Source organism: Lathamus discolor, chromosome 1 (assembly GCF_037157495.1).
Source record: "Lathamus discolor isolate bLatDis1 chromosome 1, bLatDis1.hap1, whole genome shotgun sequence".
NCBI lineage: Eukaryota > Metazoa > Chordata > Aves > Psittaciformes > Psittacidae > Lathamus > Lathamus discolor.
Genome location: NC_088884.1, coordinates 159,205,355 through 159,230,706, shown reverse-complemented (window position 1 = coordinate 159,230,706; position 25,352 = coordinate 159,205,355). Strand labels below are relative to the sequence as shown.

General features: G+C 51.1%; 1 protein-coding gene across 1 annotated transcript; it reads right to left on the bottom strand.

Annotated features, from left to right (window-relative positions):
• On the bottom strand, window positions 1-24,075 carry ATOH8 (atonal bHLH transcription factor 8). Its single transcript, XM_065661319.1, has 3 exons — window positions 23,414-24,075; window positions 9,399-9,590; window positions 1-967 (listed from the first exon to the last, which is right to left on the bottom strand). Exons 1-3 carry the CDS (start codon window positions 23,852-23,854, stop codon window positions 962-964), a joined length of 639 nt encoding a protein of 212 aa, XP_065517391.1. The 5' UTR covers window positions 23,855-24,075; the 3' UTR covers window positions 1-961.
• Between the last annotated feature and the right edge of the window lie 1,277 nt (window positions 24,076-25,352).

Below are 25,352 nucleotides of genomic sequence, written 5' to 3'. Positions count from 1 at the left end.
TGTTTCTCAATCTTTTCTTTTTACTTCAATTTGAAGTGAAAGGTACAGTATAGGATTCAAATGCTTTTGCATTACACGGGTTTCTGGCCACTTGAAAAACCCCACAGAAGAACAACTTCACAAACCTGAAACGCCCGCTGAATTGTTTTGCTGCATTCCATCCTGCCTGATGAACTTCCTTTCGATTTCCTTTCTTTTTGCTTGACATGGCGCTTAACTGCTGCTTATGTATTGTTATTTATTTATTAAAAAAGAGTGAAATTCGCATCTCCTGTTTCAGCTCTCACTTCGTGTCAGTTATTTCTACCCTGTGGATGTGTTGCACAGGCAGGAACATCAGGACATTGCCCCACAGGCAGAACTAGCCCAAAGAAAGAAGCGAACCTGAAACGCCGAAGCACGACTTGGTGTTGTCCCAGCTCTTGCCTGCACCGAATGCTGGCTCCAGGGCTGCGGGCAGGAGACATCAGAGGTGACTGACAGAAGGATGCCTAAACCCAGATGTGTCACTGGCCTGCTCGCCACCACCTCAATGGCACCTCTGACTTTTCTTTGGCTCAAAGATTTAACGTTAAGGCAAAAATAAGACACAGTGTAGAAGCTCCATCAAATCTTTGGCACAACAGCAACAACAACAACAACAACTTACTGTACACATGAGCTGAGAGGGTAACATTTCCCAGTTAAGCAAAGGGAAAAGTGCTAAATAAATTGCACGTACTAAAAGGTGGCTGGCTTAACAACAATAAGAAGCATCCCTGTCCTCGTTTGGGTTTTGTTTCCTTCTTTTCCTTTTTTCCTTTCTGTTCCAGAGATCAAGAAAGTTCCTTGGCCAACTGTCATCTCGAAAAGGGGTTTCAGCAAAAATGCTGCTTGCAGTCTTCATCTGGATCGTGCAACCTTTGCCAAGAACAGATGTAACTCTGGCTGGAAGCTCTTCTGAATCCTCCCCTCCTTGTTATTACTCCTGGAAAGAGAAAGATGCACCATTAGAACAGTGAACACATGGTGTCCTGGTGGCTCCTTGCAACAACAATCCCCATTGACTCACACTGGGGTGCCCTTGGGGACCACTGGCCATGCATATGAAGACCTTTAAGAGCTGGGCTTGCAGAGCAACCCCCTGTAGGTGCCACAACAGTGGCCAGAGCCCATAGAGAGCAGAAGGACAAGCAGAGAGATGAGTGAGGAAGGCTTAGGGTGGAAATACAAGGTGTGGGCTGCAGCTCCTGCCACAATTAGAAATGATGGCAAATACCTGTTTTGACAAGACCTGCAGATTTTTGGGGTCTATTTTCAGCTTCAGAAGCTGATCTCAGAAAGCAAAGGGGATTTGTGCAGGAGATGGGGTTTATGTCTGTATTTTAGTTATCCCATTCACGTTTCTGCATGTATGGCTTCTCAGCCTAAAGGACAGCGACTTGTTCCCTGTGCCTGTGATCCCACTGCAAGTCATGGCTGTGGCAGATGTACTGGGATAACAGCATTTGGCTACAGAGTATCATGGCCACATCCATTGGAAAACACACAACTCCAAAGCACAGAAGCTCCAGGCAGGGAAAAACCTCATCTAAGTCCCTTTTAACATTAAAATAAGCTCCATGAATATCCCACAAACAGTCGTTAGCGTAGTTCAAAACAGGGTAAAATCCTCAGGGCCTGCTCTTTCATGAGATCACATCTCCGTTGTCCAAACTGCCTTCATCACGTGGGCTCCTAAATCCTTCTTTAAGTAAGTTAGAATTAGAAACTTGGAAACGAGATCCCATGTGTGGAGTCCAACCACTGTTTCTCGCTTTTTGCCAGTGGATTTAAGAGCCCTTCAGGGTGCAGTATAGCCTCTGAAGGCCCTTTGGACACAGTCATCAATTCCCTGGATAGACCAGCCATCCTTCTGACAACCTCAAAAAGGTCAAACTCCTTAAAGCTTGGCCTGAAAAACATGTTTTCCTGAATCTGTTTTGTTTCTGTACCGCCTCTTCTTTTCCATTATTAGATACAGTAACATTAAGGTATAAAATATTACTGACTGATGCCTATTTTATGGTTTTGATTACTATCATTAGGGAGATCAACCATCACAGCTGATTCTCCGTGCCAAGCTAAGGGGCAGAGAGGCCCAAAATCCACCTTGCCATCCCTTCCTGCACAATGCAGACCCTGGGAAGCACAGGATTGCCCCAGGACCATCAGGATTTCCCTCAATAAGAGCACTGAAAGGGCCTAGGTCAACCTCCATGCAAGAAATGCAGGTCTCTGCTGGACCCTGGATCCTGGAGTTGGGGTCAGCACATCTGGATACATGGAGGTTTTGGCCATTCAAGTCTGCTGAAGGACAGGATGGAGCCATGGGCTGGCTGCACCCCAGCACATCCCAGCAATAACAAAGTCCCCAGATAAACGTCACTGCACTGGTCCCAGCCCAAATCGGTTCCTCTCCTGCGTAAGCAATAATGAACTCTTCACATCTGGCACACACCAAACCTGAAAACAGAGCTCATTATTGCAATTATTATCAATAAGAAGGCACCTTTGCTGACCGTAAGGCACTACTTAGTGCTGTGTGAAGCAGGAGAACATATGAACTACTGCCCTAATTCAAGGCTTTAATTGGGATTTGGGATTTTGAATAAATGAGGTTTAGATAGGAGAACAACAAACAGCCTTGTGTACAGCAAACGTTTCTGTTTCTGTTTGGAGACCCCTGAAATTATTTTCCAACAACAAATAATATATATTAATAACCTGTAATAGAAAAAGTCAGTGGTTTAATTTATCCCACGTGGAAAGAAATGTAAAAGAAGAAAAAGGAGAGAAGAAATGACCACTCTTATGAATATTAAAAGACAGTAGAGAGACAAATCCCCCCTGTTCCCGTCTGGAACAGCAGTCTTAGCAAGCAAAACCTTTTCCACAGCAGAAACGAATTACCCAGTGATAGCAGCCTTATTCCCTAAGCCAAAGCCATCGGAGTCACAGGGTGCCTGGTCCCCTCTCTTGTGCCTTTGGTGCTCTTTAAAGCGCTGAACAGATAGGACCTGAACTGCAGTTAACACCTCCTGTGTTCATTCAGTGAGACCCTACCCTTTAGCTCAAGGTGCTCGATGTTGATAAAAAGCATTGGTGGGTTTCGGGAAGCAGGATGGACTTAGGAAGAGGAGCCTCAGTGGCAGGTCTCTGCTCTGAAGTCTTTGCAATTGCGGAAGGTCAGCCATGGAGGGGCAAGAGGGAATATATACAAACCAGCCAAGGGCAGGTAAGGGCAATCATGCCATACCTTCTAGGCAGATGAAATGGAAAGGGAATGGAGAGATCCCTCTGCAACACGAGATGGAGCTCAGCAGACCTCGTTGGCATGCTCAATTGGTCCCAAGGCTCTGCCCAGCGCCGGCCATGGGTTATGTTAGGTGGGAACAGGCTCCTTTCTTTCCCCCTCCACCCTTTTCCACTCCAGCCAGGAGTGTTGAAGACAGATTTATTAACCAGGGTCTGCTTTAAACTAATAATATCAGAAGTCCCATGGCTCTTGAATTTGACAACTGGCCCAATGACCTTGGTGAGTTTGCAGCATCCCGGAGCATTTCAACCTCTATAAATCAAAGCACTTCTGGAACTGAGTCAGCCTTTGTTCCAGGGCTTCTCCTGTCTCTTCTACTCACATTTTCCTTTTGCTGTAGTTACCTGATATCTGTTGGGCAGATCTCACCCTATTCTTGGTAATACCCTTGCTACAAAGGGAACGGAGCCTACACTGGGACCCTTTCCCACCGTGGGTATGAATCCCAGGCCCCAGCCTTTGCATGCTGCGCTGTGGCTGCTCCAACACCCCTTTTAAAGCAAAGAGAGCTTTGGGATGCTGTCATGCAACCGTGGGGTCCCATATCACATCCCTTCTGCAAGGAAAAGCTTTCAGCCCTTCTCTTTGGGGTACTGATGCTCAATCCCCAAATGGGCCAACACAGGGTGTGCAGTGCCCTCAGGGAAGCATGTAGCTGATGCTGCCTCCCTGCCCAGCATTGGATGAACATAGAATCACAGAATAGTCAGGGTTGGAAAGGGCTTTCTCATGAGCCCTTAGCCTCACACTCATGTCCCATTTGCAGGTGTTGTTTTGGATTGCAGGGACATATAAAACACAAAGAATAAACACAGGAATCCACTACAGCTCTTACACATCCTCACTATCACCCCACCATCTTATTTTTAAGCAGGTCTGCTCCTCGGGTGTGGAATCCTTCAGGCAGCACAGGGCAGGGATAACTCATGGCCAGGCGGATCGGGCCCCCCCATAGGGATGCTGCCATCCCGCTGTCCTGCAGGCAGACGGATGGCTCCAAAGCGGGACGCTGCTCTCCTGTGGTCCAGCTCCTCCCCGGGGCCCATGGAGCTGGCGGCCGTGGGGAAGCAGACTGGCTGGCTGCCCGCTCGCGCCTGCAAGTCCTAGCAGGGAAATGAAGCTATTTTTAAAGAGGAACCTCTGCTAAGTCGAACTGCAGGGAAAGGGAGCTCGAACCTCATTATCAGACCCCCCCTCTCCCCACACAGGACGGGAAAGAAACGCCGTGCAGATCATCAAGACTTTTTACTGTGCTGGCTCCGACTGTGCTCTAATAATCAATATCAGATGATCAATAAGAGCAAGCCCCGACAGCCAGGATCATCTGCTCAAGCCAGGGGGTGGGAGCTGTGGCTTTATCTCGGGGCTCTGTCTAAATAAATCACGAGCCATGATACTGTGTTAGCGAAAAAATACGCTCCAGGCGAACGGTTTCGGTGCCATACAAATCAAGCCTGCCACTTCCACTTCTCCCTATAACATAAAACCTGGTCACTCCTGCAAGTAAAAATGCCTGCAGAAAGCCCTCCTTTGAATTTGCCAAGGGGAATAAGTGTTACCTACAGCGGGAGCTCTGCTTTTAGCAAAGTGGCAACGAGGCGGCATGAAGGCACGGCAGAACACCGCAATAACTGTTTTATATAATGCAATAATTACATACATAACGCGGGCCCTTTTAGCGCAACCAACAGAATGGCTTTTCATTCCATATACGCTCCTCTATCATTTAATTATCAGGGAATACATATGTATATATAAAGCGCATTTTTAATGTTTAATTCCTTGCGTCTGTGCGCATCCACACACACAGGCACCAACCCAAGAAACTAAATTCCAGCCGAAGACTTTTATTGAGCTCCAACTGCTCGCCTGTTATTCATAACCCAGTTTCCTCTCGCACAAAGAGACCTTTCGCATGGTTTGGGGTTTTTTTCTTTGCAGTGTGTGTGTGTGTTATTTTTTTCCCCCTCTGCCTCGCTAACAGCTGCTCGCAGTGTTGTATCCTGAGTGATGATGAGGTTCTGAAAGTGTTTTTTTGGAACAGATGGCCAGGAGAGAGCTGGGGAATGTGCCAGCAGCGAGCTGGGGAATGCGCCAAGTCCTGCAGTGACTGAGTACTCCGGGTTCCAGCTCGCGTGCCTTTCCCCTGCCCTCTGCCCCAAGTGGCGCCAGCAGGACTTCCCAGCTCGCGCTCCGAACATCTGGAGTCTGCGACTGCCAGAAGAGCCTGGACGGGGGGAGGATGAGGAGAAAAAAATCCCTCACCCATCGCTCCCCGCTCCGGCTTAGCTCCCATGGCCGCGGCGATGTTGCTGCCTAGCACGGGGGCTAAGCAGAGGCAAACAGGGGAGAGGGGAAGGCAAAGCAAATGAACCTCGCCATGGGAGACTGGGGTGGGCTTTTTTAGCACCCCAGGAGGGGTCTGTTCAGTGCTGGGGGTGTTTTATAAGGCTATCAGCAGTCAGACGCTGCGCTGTGAAGGGCTGTGGTTGTGCTGCCTGGATCCTGTGGGATGTGGGGGCTGCAGCACACAGCTGTGCACCCACAAAAATACTGGTGTCAAGGGAGAGCACCCAGCCATGCACCCTGATCCCACCCCGAGCCATCGCGCTGCCTTCCTGCAGGGCACCAGTGTTGGGCTCTGCTGGGAAAAGGCTACAAAAGGAGAGTGTGCAAACAGCAGGCTGGACCCAAACCCCCACAAAATCTGTGCGAGGATTTCAGGCAACCTCCTGCCACTCAGCATCATGTCCCATGCAGAAATGGGGTACACCAGGCATGAAGAAACTTGAATTCCCCTTTCTGAGCCACCTCCTTCCCCTGGTGTGTCCCCAGTTGCTGCTGGAGGATGCTCTCGGCTGAAGCCAAGGGCAGGTCCCCCCCTCTTCCCAGGACATCAGTGTGGCCCCAGCAGGGTTCAGGGCTCTGCTGAGGGTGCCACAATCCACATCTCCAATGTGGCGCGACTATTGTGAGCGTGGTGAAGGGCAAGGCTTAGTTCAGATCACTTGTATAATCAACCCAAAAGAATCCTTAAAAAATGAAGACTATCATCAGAATTCACCACCCCCCATGCAGCTTTCGGTTTTTAAAGGAAAAGGCATTTGAAGCCCTTCAATTACCCCCTTTGCTGCTTATAAATGAGATCTCCCATCACCAAACACCCTCGGTCAAGTCTCAGTTGCAACAACTAAAATCACCGTATAACTATAGTTAGGGCTGGAAGGGAGGGCTTTTTTTACCCCTAGTCAAGTTTGAAAGGCTAAAGCCAACTTTTCTATTTAACAAAACGGAGTGGAAAGAGGGGGGAAAACACCCATTTATGTTTCACATTGCAACAGCAAAGTCTGAACAGCAACCTAACGTTAAGGACAACAGATAATCCGCCCTCAAAAACAAAGCAAAAGGAGACGCACGATCCAGCAAAGGCAACATCTGGAGCCCCTGCCTGCCAAAACAAACTCCAACCAGCTACTTTTTAGTGTGAAAAGCTCACGGTGCCACAGCACATCGCAATCAGGGAGCTGAGAGAGTGAGTGATAAAGGCAGAGACACAATAAAATGGAGATGACAGGAGATAAGGGTGCTGTGGACCCAGCGGTAGAGCTCAATGAGCAGAGGTCTGTGCTCGGGCTTGCTGTGATTCTTTTTAAGAGAGATTAAAAAAGGAAACCCCCGAAACAACACCACTGCAAACACACAACAACCACCCCAAGGTCGGTAACTCAGAGGAACTGCTCAGTGAGCAGTGGTTTGGGAGAACTGATTAAAAACACACACAGCTTAGTAAAAACGTGACTATTGCCAAATGAACGAGGGTGCGGTGATTTGGGGACAAGGCATTGCATCCTCATCCAGCTGTCCGTGTGAGACCCCCCAGGAGAGACATCCCTTCACCACCTGACATCCAGAGCTTCGATCTTCCCTGCACAGCCATCCCGGATCTATGACTTCCCCCCCTTGTGCTCATGATGCCATTGAGTTGCTTGGCTCAAGGAGAAAGGGAGATACCAAGAGGAATCCTCCCAACACAGGCTTTCCATCCCCGCTCCTACCTACTGGGAATTACTACTGGGTTTGGTACCTACGGGGTTTGGGTTCCTCATCAGCTGAGTGTGCTCTTGCAATCACCTAAGCAAATATAGCTGGAGACAAAATCACACCTATCAGCCAGGGGAATCCGCAGAATGCCCTAAACTTGGACTTTCCCAAGCAGTAGAAGTACATTTGCAAGACACTTTCCAGAAAGAAAAGCAAGCCAGAGCAGGGACCAAGACCCTGCCTCAGGTACAAAGCCCAGCTTTCTTTCTGGATAGGGCCTCTGGGGAAGGGTTAGGGTGGGTGTCCTTCAAGAACATGGAGAAAAGGCAGATTTTGTCCTAGTGATGCTGTTTCTGTGTGTCAGTGGTGGCCCGTTGGGAGGCAGGATGTGCCTGTTAGAGTTTCATTGTTCATGCACTCTCGATGGGTTTGGGGCTTTTCTCCATGCATATGCTCCACAGCAAACTTTAGAGAACAAATGCCATAAATGGAAGGCTTTTAATTCTTAATTTAATTTTTTTCATTAAGGATGGATCCAGCCCTAACCCTCAGATGTGAACTCTCTGGGATTTGGAGCTGTTTGAAATCTGGCTCTGCCTTTTCTGTCTTCAAGCTTGCTTTGGTTCACATAAGCCAGGATAATGAGCCTCAGCCCACTGAGCACTCAAAGCCTGAAGACCCACTCAGAAATCTACTGAAGCCCCAAAAGGGATGCTCATCCTCTTCTCCTCTTCCGTCTTGACTTGGGGAGGTGACCCAAGACTCCACTAGCAATCTGCTGAAGCCCCAAGAAGGACGCTTATCCTCTTCTATCTTGGCTTGGGGGGACCCAAGACCCAACTCTCACCTTGCCCTAGGGCTAGTGGCACCACATCAGGATCCCTGGGACACCACTGCCTGTGGCACTATGGACCCCAGAATTAACCCCCAGTTTTGGGCCATGCCCAGGAGCTCCCCATGTATTTCCCAGTTTCAGCCAGTGCTGTTGGCTGTGGTCAAGCAGTGCGGCATCTCTGCCTGGCACTGCTGCCCCAGGGGCATAAATACAGGCCATGACAGTGAGAGGAAGTGACAGAGAGTGTGCTATTGTGCTTATTTCTAAACTAAATTGTTGTAGGATGATTTGCTGGGCTAAAGAGGAGGAAAAGTGAGGAAACCTGCCCGAATTGGAGGCAGATCTTAATGACACCGGGGAAGGAGCCTGCTCCCCGGCTCAGCTGCCCATTCATCCATTAAAATCCTGCTGATTTATTATCCCGCCTGACAAGCAAGCCCAGAAAGCAGGGGGAAGTTCAATTCAAGTTTACAAAACTCTTTTTGTCATAAAAGCCTGAACAAAGACATCAATCACTCCTTTAATTCACCCATGTCACTCTCCGAGAGGAAAACTGGCAGAGCGCTCTGCTTCCTCCTCCCGCCGCTTGATGATGATTTCACCTAATTGGTTCAGTGTTAAGTAACCTAAAGGAATGCGGGGCGTAATTAGATTTAACGTTGTTTCCTCAAGATACCCACATGTCCTTCAGGTCATACATCTTACTAATGTGTTTATACATACAACGTCTCCATTAGCTACTTTTTTGTTGTCGTCGGGGCGATTTTTCTCGGAGATAAGTGTTAGATTAAACAAAACAGAAAACACAGGCGGGCGACCGTGTTTTTACGGGCTCCAAAAGGCAGCTCAAGGTTGGTTTGGTTTAACAAGTAACAGCCCCAAGATGACTCTAATAGGATCACGCTCATGTTTAAACACACGATGGGCCACTAACGAGAGGAAGAGCCCGGCGCGGAGGACGGGGAGAAAAGCTTTTGATTAGAGAGGAATGCAGTTATTACAAGATCAGACAGATGGAGGAGAAAAAGCAAGAGGGAAAGGCAAGGGATGAAAAAACCAGGAAATATCCAAGAGACTGGGAAAGGAAGGAACCCCCTTTGGATTCCTCCTTTTTTTCCCCCTATTTTCCCCCCTTTTGTAACTTTTGCCGTTATTTGGGGGGCGTTGGGGGAGGCTGTAACATACCTTCCTTTTTTTAGATCTTCCTTCTGCTTGTAAGGTCCTAGTGCACTGCTCCACGCATTCAGAGAAGCTCATGTTACTGTGGTCAGCACTGTAATCCAGGTCTGCTAGTCTGGCCAGGGAAAGGATATAGTTACAGGCTATTCTCAAGATGGCCAGTTTGGACAACTTTTGACCATAAGAATAGCAGGGAACCTAGAAAGGGTAACAGGGAAAAAAAGAAGAATTAATTAAAAATTAGGCCAGATAAACAAAATATCTTGCTTGAAGCATGGCAAAACAACTGTAGGTTATTTTCTTAGCAGTTTTTAACATAAATAGGAACTCCAGCGATAAAAGGCCATATGGTCCCAACAGGTTTTTAAGAAGAACTCCCCCGCTGCTCTCCATGGGGATGAAAGCAGCACGAAGCCTCTTGATTTCAGCAGGGCAGTTCTGCTTAAAATGTGATGGCAGGATACGGCCTGGGATGTCTGCCTGCTGCTCAGGCTGCTTCTCAGAGGCCCTGTTTGTCTCAGGAATCTACAATCCCCATGCCATCCAGTTATTCATCTTCAGTAACTTACTCCCTGCAAGTAGCTCCAATACCATTGTAGGTCTTGCAGAATAAGGCACTAGGGGGGTATGAGCAAATATATCACAGCCTGGTGTTTTTGTGCTCAAACAGCACCAATCACGACTTCCAGCCCATGCAAAACCACAATGCTGTTGTTAGGAGCAGGACCTAGAGGCTGTAATTCCTACCTGCCGAAACACCCCATCACAGTACCTCACTTCTCAGAAGAGACCAAAACAGGGGCCCTGGCCATATCTCATGCAATTTATTTCTTTACCCTTGAAGGTTCCTAGTGTAATGTGAAGCATTCAAACAATTCAAACTAAACAGTGTATGCCTGAACAACTGAGCAGCATACGCTTCCTGCTGCACAGGGTTTGATTGCTTTCCGATCGTGATCCACCGAGGCCCTACGTATAGGCTCAATTTTGCACACACAACTTCAGCGTGTCCAGCTTAAAGAGGGATCTTCCTCTGAGTTCAATAGGCCCGGGGCCCCGCTTGCTAGTTTGCAAAATTGCTAAAGGTCATTCAGCCTTTAACGCACAGGAGCCTATCGCCTACAGGAAACTGGAGCCGGGCATTTATCTGAAATCCATCCTAGCCACTCATGTTGTCTGACCGCCCGTCAATCCTAAGTTTTCATACTACATCAATCACTGGAATACCGCAGTGTCCCTCTACCATCTGCCTCCATACCAGTCTCCATCCTCCTCATCCCTCTAGGGTGTCACGCTCTGCTTAGGGTTGGAGAGTTTTTAATGCTTCTTGCCATGCCCATGCCTCAGCTTCTCTTTTCTCCAATACGCTCCTCAGGTATTCCGCCTGGCTCCAACTAAGCTCAGCTCCATGACCTCAGCTAGATGTGCCTTCCCTGCATCCCACAACCCATGATAGATGCTTTTTGCCCATGAATTCAGTCTGTTAAGCTGAACCCCTGCCAATTTTGAGCACCCACAACATTCTTTTGCAAAGTTTGCTCATGTTGAACTTGCCTCCTACAGTCTTCACCTGCAGCCCCCCAGATCCTGCACCTGAATAGAGGACAACAGACTTATTCACCTCTATTGTGACACGTTTTTTGTCCTCCGCCATCCCTTCAGCACCTTTTCCAGGAGAAAAAGATCAAGCCACCTTAGCGGATGGGTGTGTGGAAGCCATCCCATACTTTTGATGGCCTTGCTGCTCTTCCCTGAACTTTTCCTAGTCCTTTTGGAGCTGAGAGAATCAGAACAACGCATGGTATTCATGTTGTGGGTGCTCTGTGGATGCATCTATCTAATTGATGCTGTGTTCTCTGTTTTGTTTAATAATCCTTGTCTCATAACTCCTGATCTGATTTGTGATCACTGCCAGCCATTGACATGAGACTTCAGTTGAACCATCTACAGAAACGCTGAGGTCTCTCCCCTCTGAGATACTGGTCAGCTCAGGGTCTGTCACTGCATATGTGGAATCTGTTTTTTTCCCCATATGCATCACTTTATCTACACTGTATTTATTTGATCTGCCATATTATTACCTAGTCACTCACAGTCATAAAGTCCCTCTGTAATTCTTCTTACCTCTGCTACCTTTCGCATATAGCAGCACCTTTTGGTGGAGTATTGCCAGCAAACTTCCCACTGCACTGCTCACGCACCTTTGCAGGTCACTTACAAACACACTCAGCAGCGCAGCCCACACAGTCACCATTTCAGGCAGTGGGACCTTTGAGGTCTCCAACCCAACTCCCTGCTTGAAACAGCACTAAGATCAGAGTAAGACCCCAGTCTGTCTACTCATGCGTTCCCTCCCCATAGGAACTAGCCCTTTTCCCCTTCCCTCCATCCCCTGCCTGTTCATCAGTCACTAACCCACACTCCTGTCCAAGATGCTCAGTTTCTTCAAGCACTCCTGGGGAGGAGCTCTGCTATAATACTTAGGGAAATCCAAACCAATTACAATTGGTTGGAGCATCCTTATTCACAGGGATTTTAACACTGTTGACACTATGGGCCAATTGGCTTGTATGCTACAGCTGAGGTGCCCATCAGTATCCAGCCTTGCCAGAAGCAAGCCAAAAAGCCTCAAAGGGCCTTTTTTTATACATACAGTGTGCTACTGACACCTCTGATGAGGCAATGAATCAGAGAATAGTTTGGTTTGGAAGGGACCTTTGGAGGTCACCTAGTCCAACCCCTCCCTGCAATGAGCAGGGAATCTATTTATTCCCTGGGAATACCCAGTGTCACTGCTGCATTCTCCTCAGGTGGCAGCTGCACAAAGCAAAAACTCTGCTGGTAACACTAACCCAAAAGGGACAGAGCCACTTCCACGTCCCTCCTGCTGGAAACATCACTATGTGTACCCTGCTCTTGCAGGGGGGTTGGACTAGATGATCTTTTTAGGTCCCTTCCAACCCTTGGGATTCTGTGATTCTGTGATTCTGTGTCCCATGGGATTCAAGATACACCCTGTAAGACCCTCTTTCCAAAGCTGGCAGTCAAGTAAAAGACAAGGCTGAGCGCTGTTCCCATCTCTCCATAGTGAATCTGTGGGGTGGCTGGAAATGGCTGGAGTCCATTTCCATGGACATGCTGGGAAGGGGCACAAAGAGCCCCGTTTTGACAGACAAAATCTCTCTCTAAATCCTCATCTTCACTTCTTCCGCAGCACGATGCACGCACCAACTGTGCTTGCCCTCAGACCGTGATACCTGGCCCCCAGATGCAACAAAAACCGAGTTATTTTGAAAGCAAGAGCTTCAGGCCGCAGAAACACCCAGTGTAACAGTGGAGATCCCAGATCAAACAGCAGCGTGAAAAGAACAAAGCAAGATGGAAACCGAAATGGAAGGATTCAGTGAAATGTGGGAATAATTTCAGAATTAGAGCAAGGAGGAAGTTAAATCGAGTGGAAGGAAAATAGACCACGAAATCCTTGAGGCTGATGCACAGACGCTGTCCAGTTACAACACAAGAAGGCAAAAGTCTTTTTTTCCTCATCTGTTTTGCTCTTTCTTTTGTGTTATAAAAAAAACCCCAAAACCAACCCCAAAACAAGAAGGAACAAAATAAAACACAAACTGTTCTGTAGGACGCTTGCTATGAATTGCAAGAAAGACCTCAGTGCTAACACAGCTGACAAAGCCCTTGACTGGGATTACACAACACTCTTCTGGCATGCTCCAGCAAAGTCCAAACTGGAGCTGCCCCATACACCCATGGGAAGAGGTTCACCTTGAGCAGCTCAGACACCATCGTGATGGGTGCGGGGCACCGACACTAGGAGATAAGAGTTTTGCCATGGTTACAAGTGTTAGAATAACTATTTCATCTGAACCCTCCCTGTCTTGGCTCAGCTCCTGCCATTTTAATATTTCCTTTTGAATTAAACATGGGAAATTGAGAGAGGAATGAGCCACTTAGTTCAGATCCAGATCCAAAGCTTCCCCAAGTGCGTGTGGGGGGGGGTGGTGTAAGCAAGTGAACTTTGATTTTATCCCTTCTTTAATATAAAGACAATAGGGAAGAGGATATAGATTTGCACAAGCTGGAGGGAAGGGTATTGATGACACACCTGGATGCCAAGAATCTTCAACATCCAACCCAAACCAAAGCAAGCATCTCAGAAATAGGAAAAATGCCTGATGCTGGTGTGGCCACGCAGGTGTAACCCTCCCAGCTCCCATGGTACACAGATTTTCATCAGGAGGTAATGCGAGCAGGCATCCATCGCGCTCCTGGTCAGTACCAGGCCCTTTCCTTCCATCACCTTCTTGCTCACCACGCCTGAAATGAATAGACATCAGTGCTTTGGTGGGAAAGCTGTGAAGACAGGAGCTGAGCAGATGCATTCAGAGCCCAAGGGAAGCAGGGGAGAGCTCAAGTTCCCATGCAGTTAATGACAATCCCTTATCTGACCCCACTGGTTTCTGCTGAGCAGCAGCGCAGCTCGCCATCTATCCTGCAATATTTGCAGTGATTAAAAGGAATTAGGAAGGAACTGCAACTGAAATTTCACACTGATCCGAAGGAATGCAGCTGTCTGCTAGAAAGCAAAGCATACTGGCACCATCCTCAGCACTGGGAGATCAGCGTAATAGTGGGCTGGGACCAACAGGAACCAGGGCTTCAGCCAAAGGATGTCTGTGGGTTGTGTCTGAGAAGGGCTCTGCAGAGTCTCACTGGTCTTATCAGGGAGCCCCAGGCTGGCAGGGGCAGAAGAGGAATGCTCTTGAGACATATTCCTGTGCAGAAGAGCCCTTCTTTGGCAGGAAGATAGGACAGGATGAGCCCCAGCAGGTCTTTTCTATCCTTGCCATTTTCGATTCAGAGGCAATGCCCTTGGAAGACTCAAGATGCTCCCTTGAAGTCCATGGGAAGTCTGCTGCATGCTTGACTGGAGCAGTGCTCAGCCCACAGCCAGCCCTCTCGAGGGTCACTGTCATTCACTAGTGATATGGTCCTGGGAACACAGGAAAGAAGACAGCAGGATACGGCTGGGGAACAACTAGAGAAAAAGATGGCTGAGAGGGTAAAATAACCACCCTGGCCATATGAGGGTGCAGGGTATGTTCACCATGATGGGTCCATGGGGAACAACCAGGGGCATACCATGGACTTGAGAAGCATTAAGCCAATTGGCACCACTGAGCGACTGGCTGGGTAGCTCTGTCTTTATCAGTAAGATACAATTTCTACATCCACTCTGCATGAATATGCTGGAAGAAAGAAGAGTGTTGGGTGCTGGGGGGCCAGATATCTCTGTCGCTGGAAACAGGACTTTGCAACACAGACTTGCACAGATCCCTTCCACATGAAGGTCACATAGGGCAGAATAGGCCCTTCCTGGGCAAAGCAAGGAAGACAGGGTAGCTCCAAGGTGGAGAAACGTCTGTGTTCACGATGCAGCGTAAGCTAAGCCCTCCTGAGAGCTAGCTCCTCCCCAACATGCCGTAATAAGCTGCTGAATTTACCTGTCTGCTAATCCATCTGGTTTATTTTTATGCTGGGAGCTAAAACACATCAGCCTCCCCCTTGGGAGAGCATCTGGCTGCTTCTTCCCCGTGTCTGAACACCATAGAACTGCACTGTCTCATTGTTTGTGCTGTGCCTCCTGCCAAAAATGTTTCCAGAAGGTTCATACAAATATCCAGTGCTTAATAGTTCTGGCTCTCATACATCCCTCCTTCCACTCCAGAGTGAGTCAGATGTTTCCTGGGGTTAAGGCACCGCAGGGGAAAGGCAGCAGGGCTGCTGGTGTTTCCTGTGCACAGGGGAAACCTTCCTCTCACCACCTAAGGTACCTCCATGGCTGGTGTATGAACTACTGTGAGGAGAAGGGGAAGTTGTGGATGTCCCATCATTGGACGTGATAAAGGCTAGATGGGGCTTTGAGCAACCTGGTCTAATGAAAGATGTCCCTGCCCGTAGTGTGGGGTTGGAACTGGATGATCTTTAAGGGTCCCTTCCAACTCAAACCAGTCTGTGACTCGATCGGCCTGAAGTCCTTGTCCAGAAGATCATTGTCTGTGTTACATCATGGAGCGTGTTTGGGAAGGGTTTGGATCCAGCTGTTTTCTTTCCACCCAGTTCTGGATGGAGAAGTTCCTACTTCTGAAGTTCCAACTTCTTGGGGGACCCATTGGTTGATGGGCTAGTTGGTGTATTCAGATTCACCAGCAAGGGACTTGGCTTCCCTACCTTGCTCCTTACAGCTCCATGCCCCGAGTCTTCCTAACATCCCAGATGGGATATGATGATTTACACAGTTTGATGGGAAAGCATGCAAGCATTACTGGGATGTCCTTTCCTAGTCCTGCCAGACCCCTTCAGTGCAGTTGATTATCAGTGAGTAGATATGGTGATTGCAGTAATGGCATCATGGAAGCAGTTTCCATGGTGTGACTGAACCTAGGATCCAGAAGAACCACAATGAGCCACCAAGCAACTTGCAGCTTAGCTGCCTGCAATACTAATCCCAGAAGCTGCCGAATGGCCCTGGTCACCAAACACCCCTCGTCCTGCCCGTGGCACAGCAGCAGCCAGCTTCCACCGATGGCTCCTCCATGCCACTGGTGCTCACTACACCAAACTGAACCTTTGGGGCAGCGCAACATGGGTTTGAACCCAGCAAGCCCAGATCCTGCTTTGTGGATGTGCTTCATCTTCAGCTAGATGCTCAGAGCCCTGTTCAACCTGGCCTTGAGCACTGCTAGGGATGGGGCATTTGCCACCTCTCTGGGCAACCTCTTCCAGAGCCTCACCACCCTCCTTGCAAATGATTTCTTCCTTATATCTAGTCCAATCCACCTTCTTTTAGCTTAAACCATTACTCCTTGTCCTATCACAACAAGTCCTACTAAAAAGTCCCTCCTCATCTTTCTTATAAGCCCCTACAAGTACTGAAAGTCTGCAATGAGGTCTTCCTGAAGCCGCCTCTTCTCCAGGCTGAACAAGTCCATCTCTTTCAGCCTTTCCTCATAGCAGAGGTGCTCCATCCCTCTGATCACTTGTGTGGCCCTCACTCTTCTGGACCCTCTCCAACAGCTCCATGTCTTTCCCATGCTGAGGTCTCCAGAGCTGCATGCAGTACTCCAGGTGGGGTCTCACCAGAGCAGCGTAGAGGGGCAAAAACACCTCCCTCAACCACCACTGTGCCAGTTGCTCCTCTACTGCTGCCAGCAACAGCAGTATTTCATACCATGGGCATGTGGGGCTTTTGTTTCTCTGCCACCAGGCTGCAGCGATGGGAACGGGCAGCCCTGTTCTAGCCAAGCAACCACAGCAGCTTCAAAGCAAGCCTCATCCCTGCCTCGCCACAGGCAGCAGAGCATCCAGCCAGGGACCAAACCTAACTTCCAAACGCCAACAGGAACAAAAGCAGCATCGCTCAGGCAGGAGCACTAGTCCCGACCCAGGCGCCTTTGCCTCTTGGGTGGGTCCACGCTGTCAAATAACCCAGCTCCCGGTTCCCTCCCAGCTCCTGGCTCCCCCATTGCTCGCATTGCAAAACCATGAGTTCACTCCTTGGAGCGAATGAATTGGCTTCCTCCAAACAAAACCTAGGTGTGGTGCTGGGTGAGTTCACCCCAGGGATCTCTTCCAAATGGCAGTCTGGTTAATGCTGCCCCAGCACTGGCTCCGCTCCATTTTGGACAGTCCTCCTGCACTTATCCCCAGACGTTTTGCACCGTCAAAGCCTCCTGCAGATCCTCGGGGCATGCAACACACACTCTCAGTATCATGCATGAAAAATACCACATTGCTGGGCTGCAGCAAAGCTCTTATTGCAGGCTCTTTGAACCACCTCCCAGAATAAATCACTACACAAAGGGCTACTGCAATATCACAGGAGAAACCCCAGGGCATCTCCTCTAGAAGGAAGCACTGTAGTGGGGAAACACTTTGAGTGACACTTTAGTAGTGGTCACCATATCTGAGGTCCAATGGGTCCAATTCACCTGGGGAATAGGACAACAAGCTCCACCGGAGCTAGTGGCATTGCACCAGTCTTGTCTTGGTGCTCTTTAGTCACCAGCCACTGCTGGACACTACAGGGTTTTCCACTCCCTTTCTATCACTGCTTAGACTCAGGAGCTGCCCCAAGCCCAGCTCAAGGAGCACAAGTCTCCTGCAGCACACACATGGCTCTGCTTGCACCCCCACATCCCTGCTTGGCACAAGGGACAGTGCAAACTGGGAGCGGGGTGGGATATATCACTTTGTGAACATGCATGGCATGGACCCAAGGAGATGCAGGAAGGGAAACAAAGAGCCTGAGGGAATCTGCTGTGAGCTACCATAAAGTGTCCCACCTCCCCACCACAGCCCGGAGAGGAATTTGAGAGCGGATTAAGGCAGGGAGCGGAGGCTGGATTCAAAGCCCGACGGAGAAAAGCAGGCTCTTTCCTCTGATTTCAGCAGGAGCCGTAAGAAAACACAGAGGTTAACTCGGGGTGGCTGCAGCAGGCACAGCAAATACCTCCCAACAGGAGCAGGATTTGTAGCAGAGGATAAAATCAGTTAGGCAGCAGCCAGGGGAGCAAACAAACCCCATTCTTGGTGACACACAGGCATTGTTTTCAGGATTTTTGTCCTTTTGTCTGGTTTCTCCCCTATTTTCTCTCCCCTCGTGTTGCTTCAGGCCAGTATTTTGTCATCTTCTTTAGCTGTTAAACCACAGTGCCACTCAGTTCTTCCCCAACCAGGCTCTAAATAATCCTGAGCATCACTCTGGACTAGCTGAAACCACCGAGATGCTCCAGTTAACACTGTGCTGTTCGATGACGGCGTACAGCAGTGGCACCACACATTGTAAGCAACACGTGGAGGATGCTCCAACTCTCCCAAAGCCCCGCAGCATCTCTCCAACAGCCACCGTGGAGCAGCGCCAAACCTTCCTGCTGTCACCCCCAGGGAGCTCACTGGGAGGTTGGTCTTAAGGAGCTGTGTTTGAAGGCATCATAGGGCTTCCTGCTGGTGGGATCATGGGGGGATGAATCACTGGGAAGAGGGCTGGGAGATGTCAGCAGGTGAAGGAGAAAAGCTCTCAGTCTTCCCACCACGCAGTAAGGACACTGGCCCCATACAGCGTCCTGCCTGCAGAGGTGACAAACCACAGCCGCCTTCGGGATGACACACAAAGAGGACAAGCACGTAGTGAGACATCCCCAGAATAGTCACAGCCTCCACTGGCTTGCGGCTAAGGCACTGCTCAAGCCGCAGGCCCTGCCTGACTTGTCCCTTCGAAACCCTGCAGACAGCTTGCCCTAATGCCATCCCACAGCAACGCAACCTTCTCCCATGGCCTTGAGGCTGCTGCTCCTGATGTCCCACCATGCTCCCAACGGGAGCGAGAGGGGTCTTCTCTGCACTGATTTAACACCAAGCCACAGCAGCCACGTGCATGCCAGCAGCAAAGAGTGAAAGGATGCTGGTGTGGGGGAAAAAACCTCTACTCCAGCAGCTAAAAAGCCCTGTAAACCCCTAAAATATCCCCCGGACCCACACAAGTGCGGAGAGCGAGGCTGTCAGCTGCTGAGGCTGAGAGCGCCCTGGTAATGCAGTGGTGAAAAGATTTAGAGGAAAGTCAATATACTTCAAATGTCTGTGGACACATTTGCTCCCGGCGCAGACTCGAGCTCGCTGTGGCTCCATGCTTTGCTGTCTTGAGGAGGAGTTGGACAGCAGTGCTCCATACAGAAACCAGATGTGCAAGAGTAAGCAGGCTCCAGATGAGGAAGGCTGCTGTGGTTGTCTCCGTCCACCGAGGCAGAGTTTGCTGCCACCTTAGGGTCTGTCAGCACAGCTGAGAAGCTCAATCACAACCCCTGTGAGTGCTATGGGTTGGTGGGAGTTGGTTTGCTTGGGTGCCCACTGCAGCCTAGCAGAGAAGAGCACTATCTCCTCCTGGCCAAGGCCTCCAGGGCAAACTGGTGGCTAAGTCAATGCTGTAATAACTGTTCAGATGGCTCTGTTTCACACTTGGGATATATTGGAGTAAGCAACCCTCGTTGCCAAAAGGAATTTGCAAACAAAGAATGGAGCCAGTGTTGCTGGCAACCATGACCCAGCCTGGGTAGCGGTTGCTTTGCAGATGTGCAGTGGTGGCATCACATCTTGTCTCCTCCTAACAGTTGCACTGCTTCATGAACTGGAGCATCCACAAAGGCACTTCAGATGGAGGAGGAGATGACCTTGGGCTCTTGTGAACTCATTGCTGCGTCTCCTCATCAGAGATGTTTGGGTTCATTGACCACCCACAATGGCAGAGAGAGGAAGAGAAAAATGATGACGCACCATGTCACTTATGGGAGCTCCGGGCGCAGCTGGGACAGTTCAGCTGGACAGCAAGAACTCGCTGACCAGCACCTACCAGGGCATCCGACGGCAGACCAGTGCTCCAGGTAGGAGCTGCCCAGTTATGGGGACCAGAGCAGCACCAGAGGCAGCAGCAGAGGGACAGCAGAGGATAGCAGAACTATCTCCACCATGTCAAAGTGGTTTAGAGCCGGTGAGTGTTTCCCATGGGGAACTACTCTATTACTCTATTAGCCTCAGTGGAAGGATCAAATGATGCTCTGAATTGAGGTGGGGAAATCTTTTCCAGTCTGAGCACTTACAAGTGCCAACATTAAGGAAGGAGCTGTATCTCAGGAACATCTACTCTTGAGTCCTACTTCAGTGTTACAGACCTACGGTAAAGGCAGCAGCTCAATACAGAGAGAAGGAGAGAAACCCTCATTCCCAGTGGCCATAACACCAAGGGGCAAGCACTACAGCAATGGCACATCTCTCCCAACAGCAGCCAGCTTCCCGTCTACCTCCCACCTCTGAGGTGGCCCTGGCCTTGGAGGCGAGCCGGGGACAGCTTAGTGCTCAGGGACACGGCTGGATTAGTCTCTCTGGTATGAAACAACTGTGGTTGGCTCTTCCTCATCAAGAACTGGTGAAGAAAAAGGAAAACAACACCCCTTCCTGCCATCTGGATTGCTAGACGACACAGGCCGAAACATGTGTGCCATATGTACACAGCTGCGCAGCACAGGGATGCCGCTGTCAGCCCATCTGCCCCGCACGCTGCGTGCCAGTCACTCGCCCTGGGGTGGGCTGCCGAGATGGGGAGGGTGTCCTGCATCGCTTCCCCTTCTCCTCCTCCTCACCAGGCACGGATGGGCTCCCTTCCTACAAGCACTAGGGTTTTATCCCGTGCATACCAGCGAGGATGGGCATCTCCAGTCCCACTCATCCAGGGTGGGGAAGGGTGCTGGGTACCTGTGGCTGAGTGGGGCTGCACATCCAGCGCAGAGCATACCTGCATGGGTGCTGGGTACCGGTGGCTGAGTGGGGCTGCACATCCAGCGCAGAGCCCCTTCCCAAAGGGGCTGGAGCCGGCTGCATGCAAACACTGCGCTCTCCCGTGCTCCTCTCCCGCCTATCTGCAGGGAGGTATCAGTTTCAGTGCCTCAGGAAAAGCCTCCCAGCTGCTTAAGGGCCTGATACGTGATGACAAGGAGGGGACGGAGGACTAACCGAGGAACAAGAAGTAAACCGAGGTCTGTGGCTGTTGCCACACGGGGGTTGCCTCCTGCATGGGGCTCAAGGCTCTTTGTATGCTCGGGGATGTGAACAGCTGATGCTTACCCAAAGCAAGAGAAAGCCTCCCTATTGCATTTCCCTCCTCAAACGCACCTCTCCGCACCCCTGCTTCCCACTGGACATGACAGAATGCAACGTCCTCTCACTCTCATCTGATCCAAACTGCCCCTCAAAACCCCTTTCCACCAGCACCGGTGTGAATGATTTGAGTGACAAGCCAGCGCCGTGCGTATGTTCCATGAAGCTGACTGTCACCTGATGTCACGTACAGCACCAAGCACGCCGCTGGCAGCCCAACAAGAAATGAATGCAAATGTCATCCAATGATGGTCGGGACAGCCAGCCCACCCCTCAGCAAATTGCTAGGAAAACCTCGCAGCAAGCGTTTCCCAGAGAATGATTCCTTTCTCTCTGCAGCACGAATACAGCTCTGCCTGTATGTTCCTGTGCTGACCCTGGAGACCGGCTTTCATGGGAAGAGAGGACAGCAACTTGTTCTCCAGGCTCTTTATGCTCCCAGCTGAGTCCAAGGCTGAAATGATTTATGAAGGCAGGGCCAAGGCCAGGAATCTGAGGCTTTTCAAGAGTTGCCCATTTCCCAAAAGAGTGTTGCTTTAATTTGTTGCTTGCCTGACTTTTGCTTGAGGCTCAGCCTAGAACAGGATTGCCAGTGATTTGGGAAATCAGTGCTACTTCCCCTTGCGGTTTTGGTGGTATAGATGTCTGTCCACGGAGAATTAGGCTGACACTTCCAAGCGTGTTACACACAGTCGCCAACCAACCAAGATATGGAAGCAGCTTAAAGAAACAAGATATATCAAGTCTGGAGTTTGCATCTACAAGGGACGGCCTCTCAGCACTGGAGGGACAGCATCCAGCGTGGGCTGGATTACCGCGATTATAACAGAAGCTGTCAGACCCCACCACCGCGCGGCGATTTAAAACGCTCTGATTTAGATGCTCGTTGGCAATTCCCTTCTGACATACAGCCCTAGTCTTAGCTGAGGTTGGAGCTGGAAGTCTGTTTGCAGTAGATGACGGGGAAGGATTAACTCTTGGGGTGCAGCTACCCAACACGCAGTGGTCACTGCGGGGGCATCATGCAGGAGAGGAGAACAAGCAGAGCTCCTCGAAGCAGGAAACAGGATTGAGTCTTAAAGTCCCCTGGGGAATGGGCTGGATAAATAATGCCTGAAAGATGGTAGCCAAAAGCCTGGGTGTGTGAGCCCCCCTGCTAGCAAAGCGTTCTGCTCCCACTGGGCTGGAGGGACTGTCCTGGGAGAGGTGACGCTCAGCATCACTCACCGTTAGACCCATTTGCAGCTCACAGCCCCCAAGCCCTGTGCACCTCCTCCTGTCTACACACCTGGGATAGTCCCACCAGCATACTGGAAAGGCAGAAAAGCTGGGACAGCTGGGCTTGCACAATGTGACTGCACATCTTTGTCTGTCAGTGAGCTGTTACAGGGTGCCTACACACAGAAGGAAGCACAAGGCTGAGTACAGTGGCCAGGGCACTGATTTTTATCCTTGTGGGGAAAGACACAAGAACCTCGTGAACCATAGAATCACCTCGGGGCTTCTCCAGATCAATCCTCACCTTCCATAAAGTTGGGAAGGTGAGGGAGGGATTTTGTCCAGAACCTTCATTTACCTTTCGGGAGGTCCACCCTGCCAGTGAGAGCACATCTCTTACCCTTCACAGGAGACCATAAGCATTTTGAAGACCTCTCAACAAGGAAGCCCAGCACCACACATACTTCAAGTACACGCTACCGTAAAAACCATGGCACCACAACTGAACTCTGCTATACCTGGCAGACCCAGGACACACCGAAAGTTTCAGAGGTGGCTGCAAGAACCTCAAAGACCCTGACACAAAAGTCAACAGGAGTTTGCTACTGCCCAAATTCCAGGTGATCCCTTTGAGTGAGCCCACCCCAGCAGGCGAGCTGCAAGTACACGTGCTCTTGGTACCAGAGCATCACCCAGCTCGCAGCTTGGCCAAGTGCCTCTCTCCACCCGCTGTTTTCACTCGGAGGGCTTTCTCTGTTTTGTTTCATTTCCCACCCCTCCGGGATGATGGGGGGAAGTCCAGAAGTTCCTAACTGCAAGCAAATTAAAAGCCCTTATTTATTTATCCTGAGTGTTAGCATACTTGTAGGGCTGGTACTTCCAGGCATTTTGAACCGACTTCCCCTTCTGTCAGGCGTCCACTCCGGACTCCTGCCTTTAACCCACCCTGACCTCAGGGCAGAGCAGCCGCCGGCAGCGAACGCGGGGCGGAAGGGGGGGGGGGGTGCCATTTGCCCCGCGATGCCCTTCGCCATCCGCGCACCCTTTACGCGCCTGTCCCGCGGGGCGCGGGCGGCAGGTACCTGCTTCCGCAGCGCCTCGAAGGCGGCGCTGATGGTGTGGACGCGGGTCCTCTCCCGGGCGTTGGCCAACAACCGCCGCGTCTGCTGCAGGGCTTTGATCTCCGGCGAGACTCCGGACGCCTCGCCCGGCCGCGGGCGCGGGGAGGCGGCGGGCGGCGGCGGCGGCGGCTGCGGCGGCGGCGGCGGGGCGGCGGAGAAGGCGCTGGCGGCGATCGCGGCGCTGCGCGGCTGCCAGGCGGGCGGCGGGGCGGCGGGCGGCGGCGCGGGGTGGCCGTGGCTGTGGAGCGGGGCGCGGAGCCCCGGCCTCCTCCCGCTGAGCACTTTGAGCTCCACGCGGAAACTTTTGCAGCCGTGCTTGCGCCGCAGCCGCCGCAGCCCCCCCAGCTCGGCGGGGCACAGGCGCGGCCAGGGCTCGCCTTCGCTCAGCGGCGTGCTCCGCATGGCGCGGAGCGCTGCGCGGGTGCGCTCAGCGCCGGCCGCTCCGCCGCTCCGCCGCTGCTGTTGCTGTTGCTGCCGCCTCGCTGCTGCCCATCTGCGCCGCAGCGGGCTCCGGCCGTGTGTCCGTGTGGCCGCGGCTCCCCGCAGCCTGCCTCCCAGCGCCGGCAGCCGGCCCGCCGCGCCGATGAGCGGCTTTAAAGAAACAGGAAGGCTGGGCTTCTTTTTTTTTTTCTCTTCCCAAAACAGCTGTGCTGCCAATCTCCTTTGTTCATCCCCCCCACACCCCCCCTTCCCTCCCCTCCCACCCCACTCCCACTTTCTTCTTTAATCTCGCTTTTCCATGCGATGGAAGAGAAATCCTGCCCCCCGGAGACTCGCCGCGACCCACCGTGTGCGCTTCCCTCCCACCCCCCGCTTTGCCTCCCCAGGGAAATCCGTGATTTGCTTTGGTTTCCAACCCGTCTTCGCCCCGTTTCTCCCCTCCTATCGCTTGTGTCCCCCCCCCCCCCCCATCAAGATCCTCATCTGCGAGGCGGGGGGTGCCTGACTTCACGTTGCCTTCCGAAATGTGCCTGGGAGCGGCGAGGGGCGCCGGCGGGATGGGGAGCCGGGGCAGCTCCAACAGCTCCCAGATATCCCTCCTGCCGCTGCTTCGTCTTCGGCTGCTGCTCTGCCACGGACTTTGGATCCGCTTGGAAGAAGAGTTCCGCAGCAAAGGGGCTGCCCTGTTTTCCACAGGGATAGCAAGGGAGCCCGGATGTGTGGGTAATTCCTACCAGCCCTGGGCTGCTTTCTGCCTGCATCCCCAAACCCCCTTAACTCCCCTTGCCCCAGCATGCTGTCCCAGTGCAGCAGGGCCAGGGGTCTCAGCAGAGCAGGAAGGAGGGATGGAGAGATGCAGGGACTTGCCTGTGGTCGCAGTCAGAGCTGTGGCACGTCTAGGAATAAACTGCATTTCACAGGGTTGTGGGAAAACTCAGGACAGAAGGAACCTCAGGAAATCTGTCGCTTTTAACAGTATCTCTGTTACTGTGGCTTCTGTTCTTAAGTCACCTAAACCCCTTAGACATGAAGTCGTACTGAAAATCAGTGGGATGTAAGCCCTGAGATGCTTGAGTTCACTGAAGAGAAAGGGCTGTTGGTTCCTAACCTGCTCCTCCTGTGGCATGTCGCCCTGGCAGCCACCAGCACCACGTGGGGTGAGCAGAGGGAGCTTCTAGTGACCAAGGTGAGGTCCATGAAGCAAGACAAGCTCTGCCTGACGGCTGATGTCCTCTGCTTTGCGCTACTGTGGCCAGGCTGCCCCAAAACAGACACGGCAAGGTGGAGAAACTAGAGGTACTGAAGATAGTACTAGACAAGATGCTGGGTCCCACTTCAGCATCACCCCCTGCCTTGTGGTGGTGCTGGCAAACTGCTCTGATAGTCCCAGCTAGAACCTCTGAATTATTGTTACTAGTGACAGAGCATGCCCTAATGGCCCTTTTCTCCATCTTTTGTC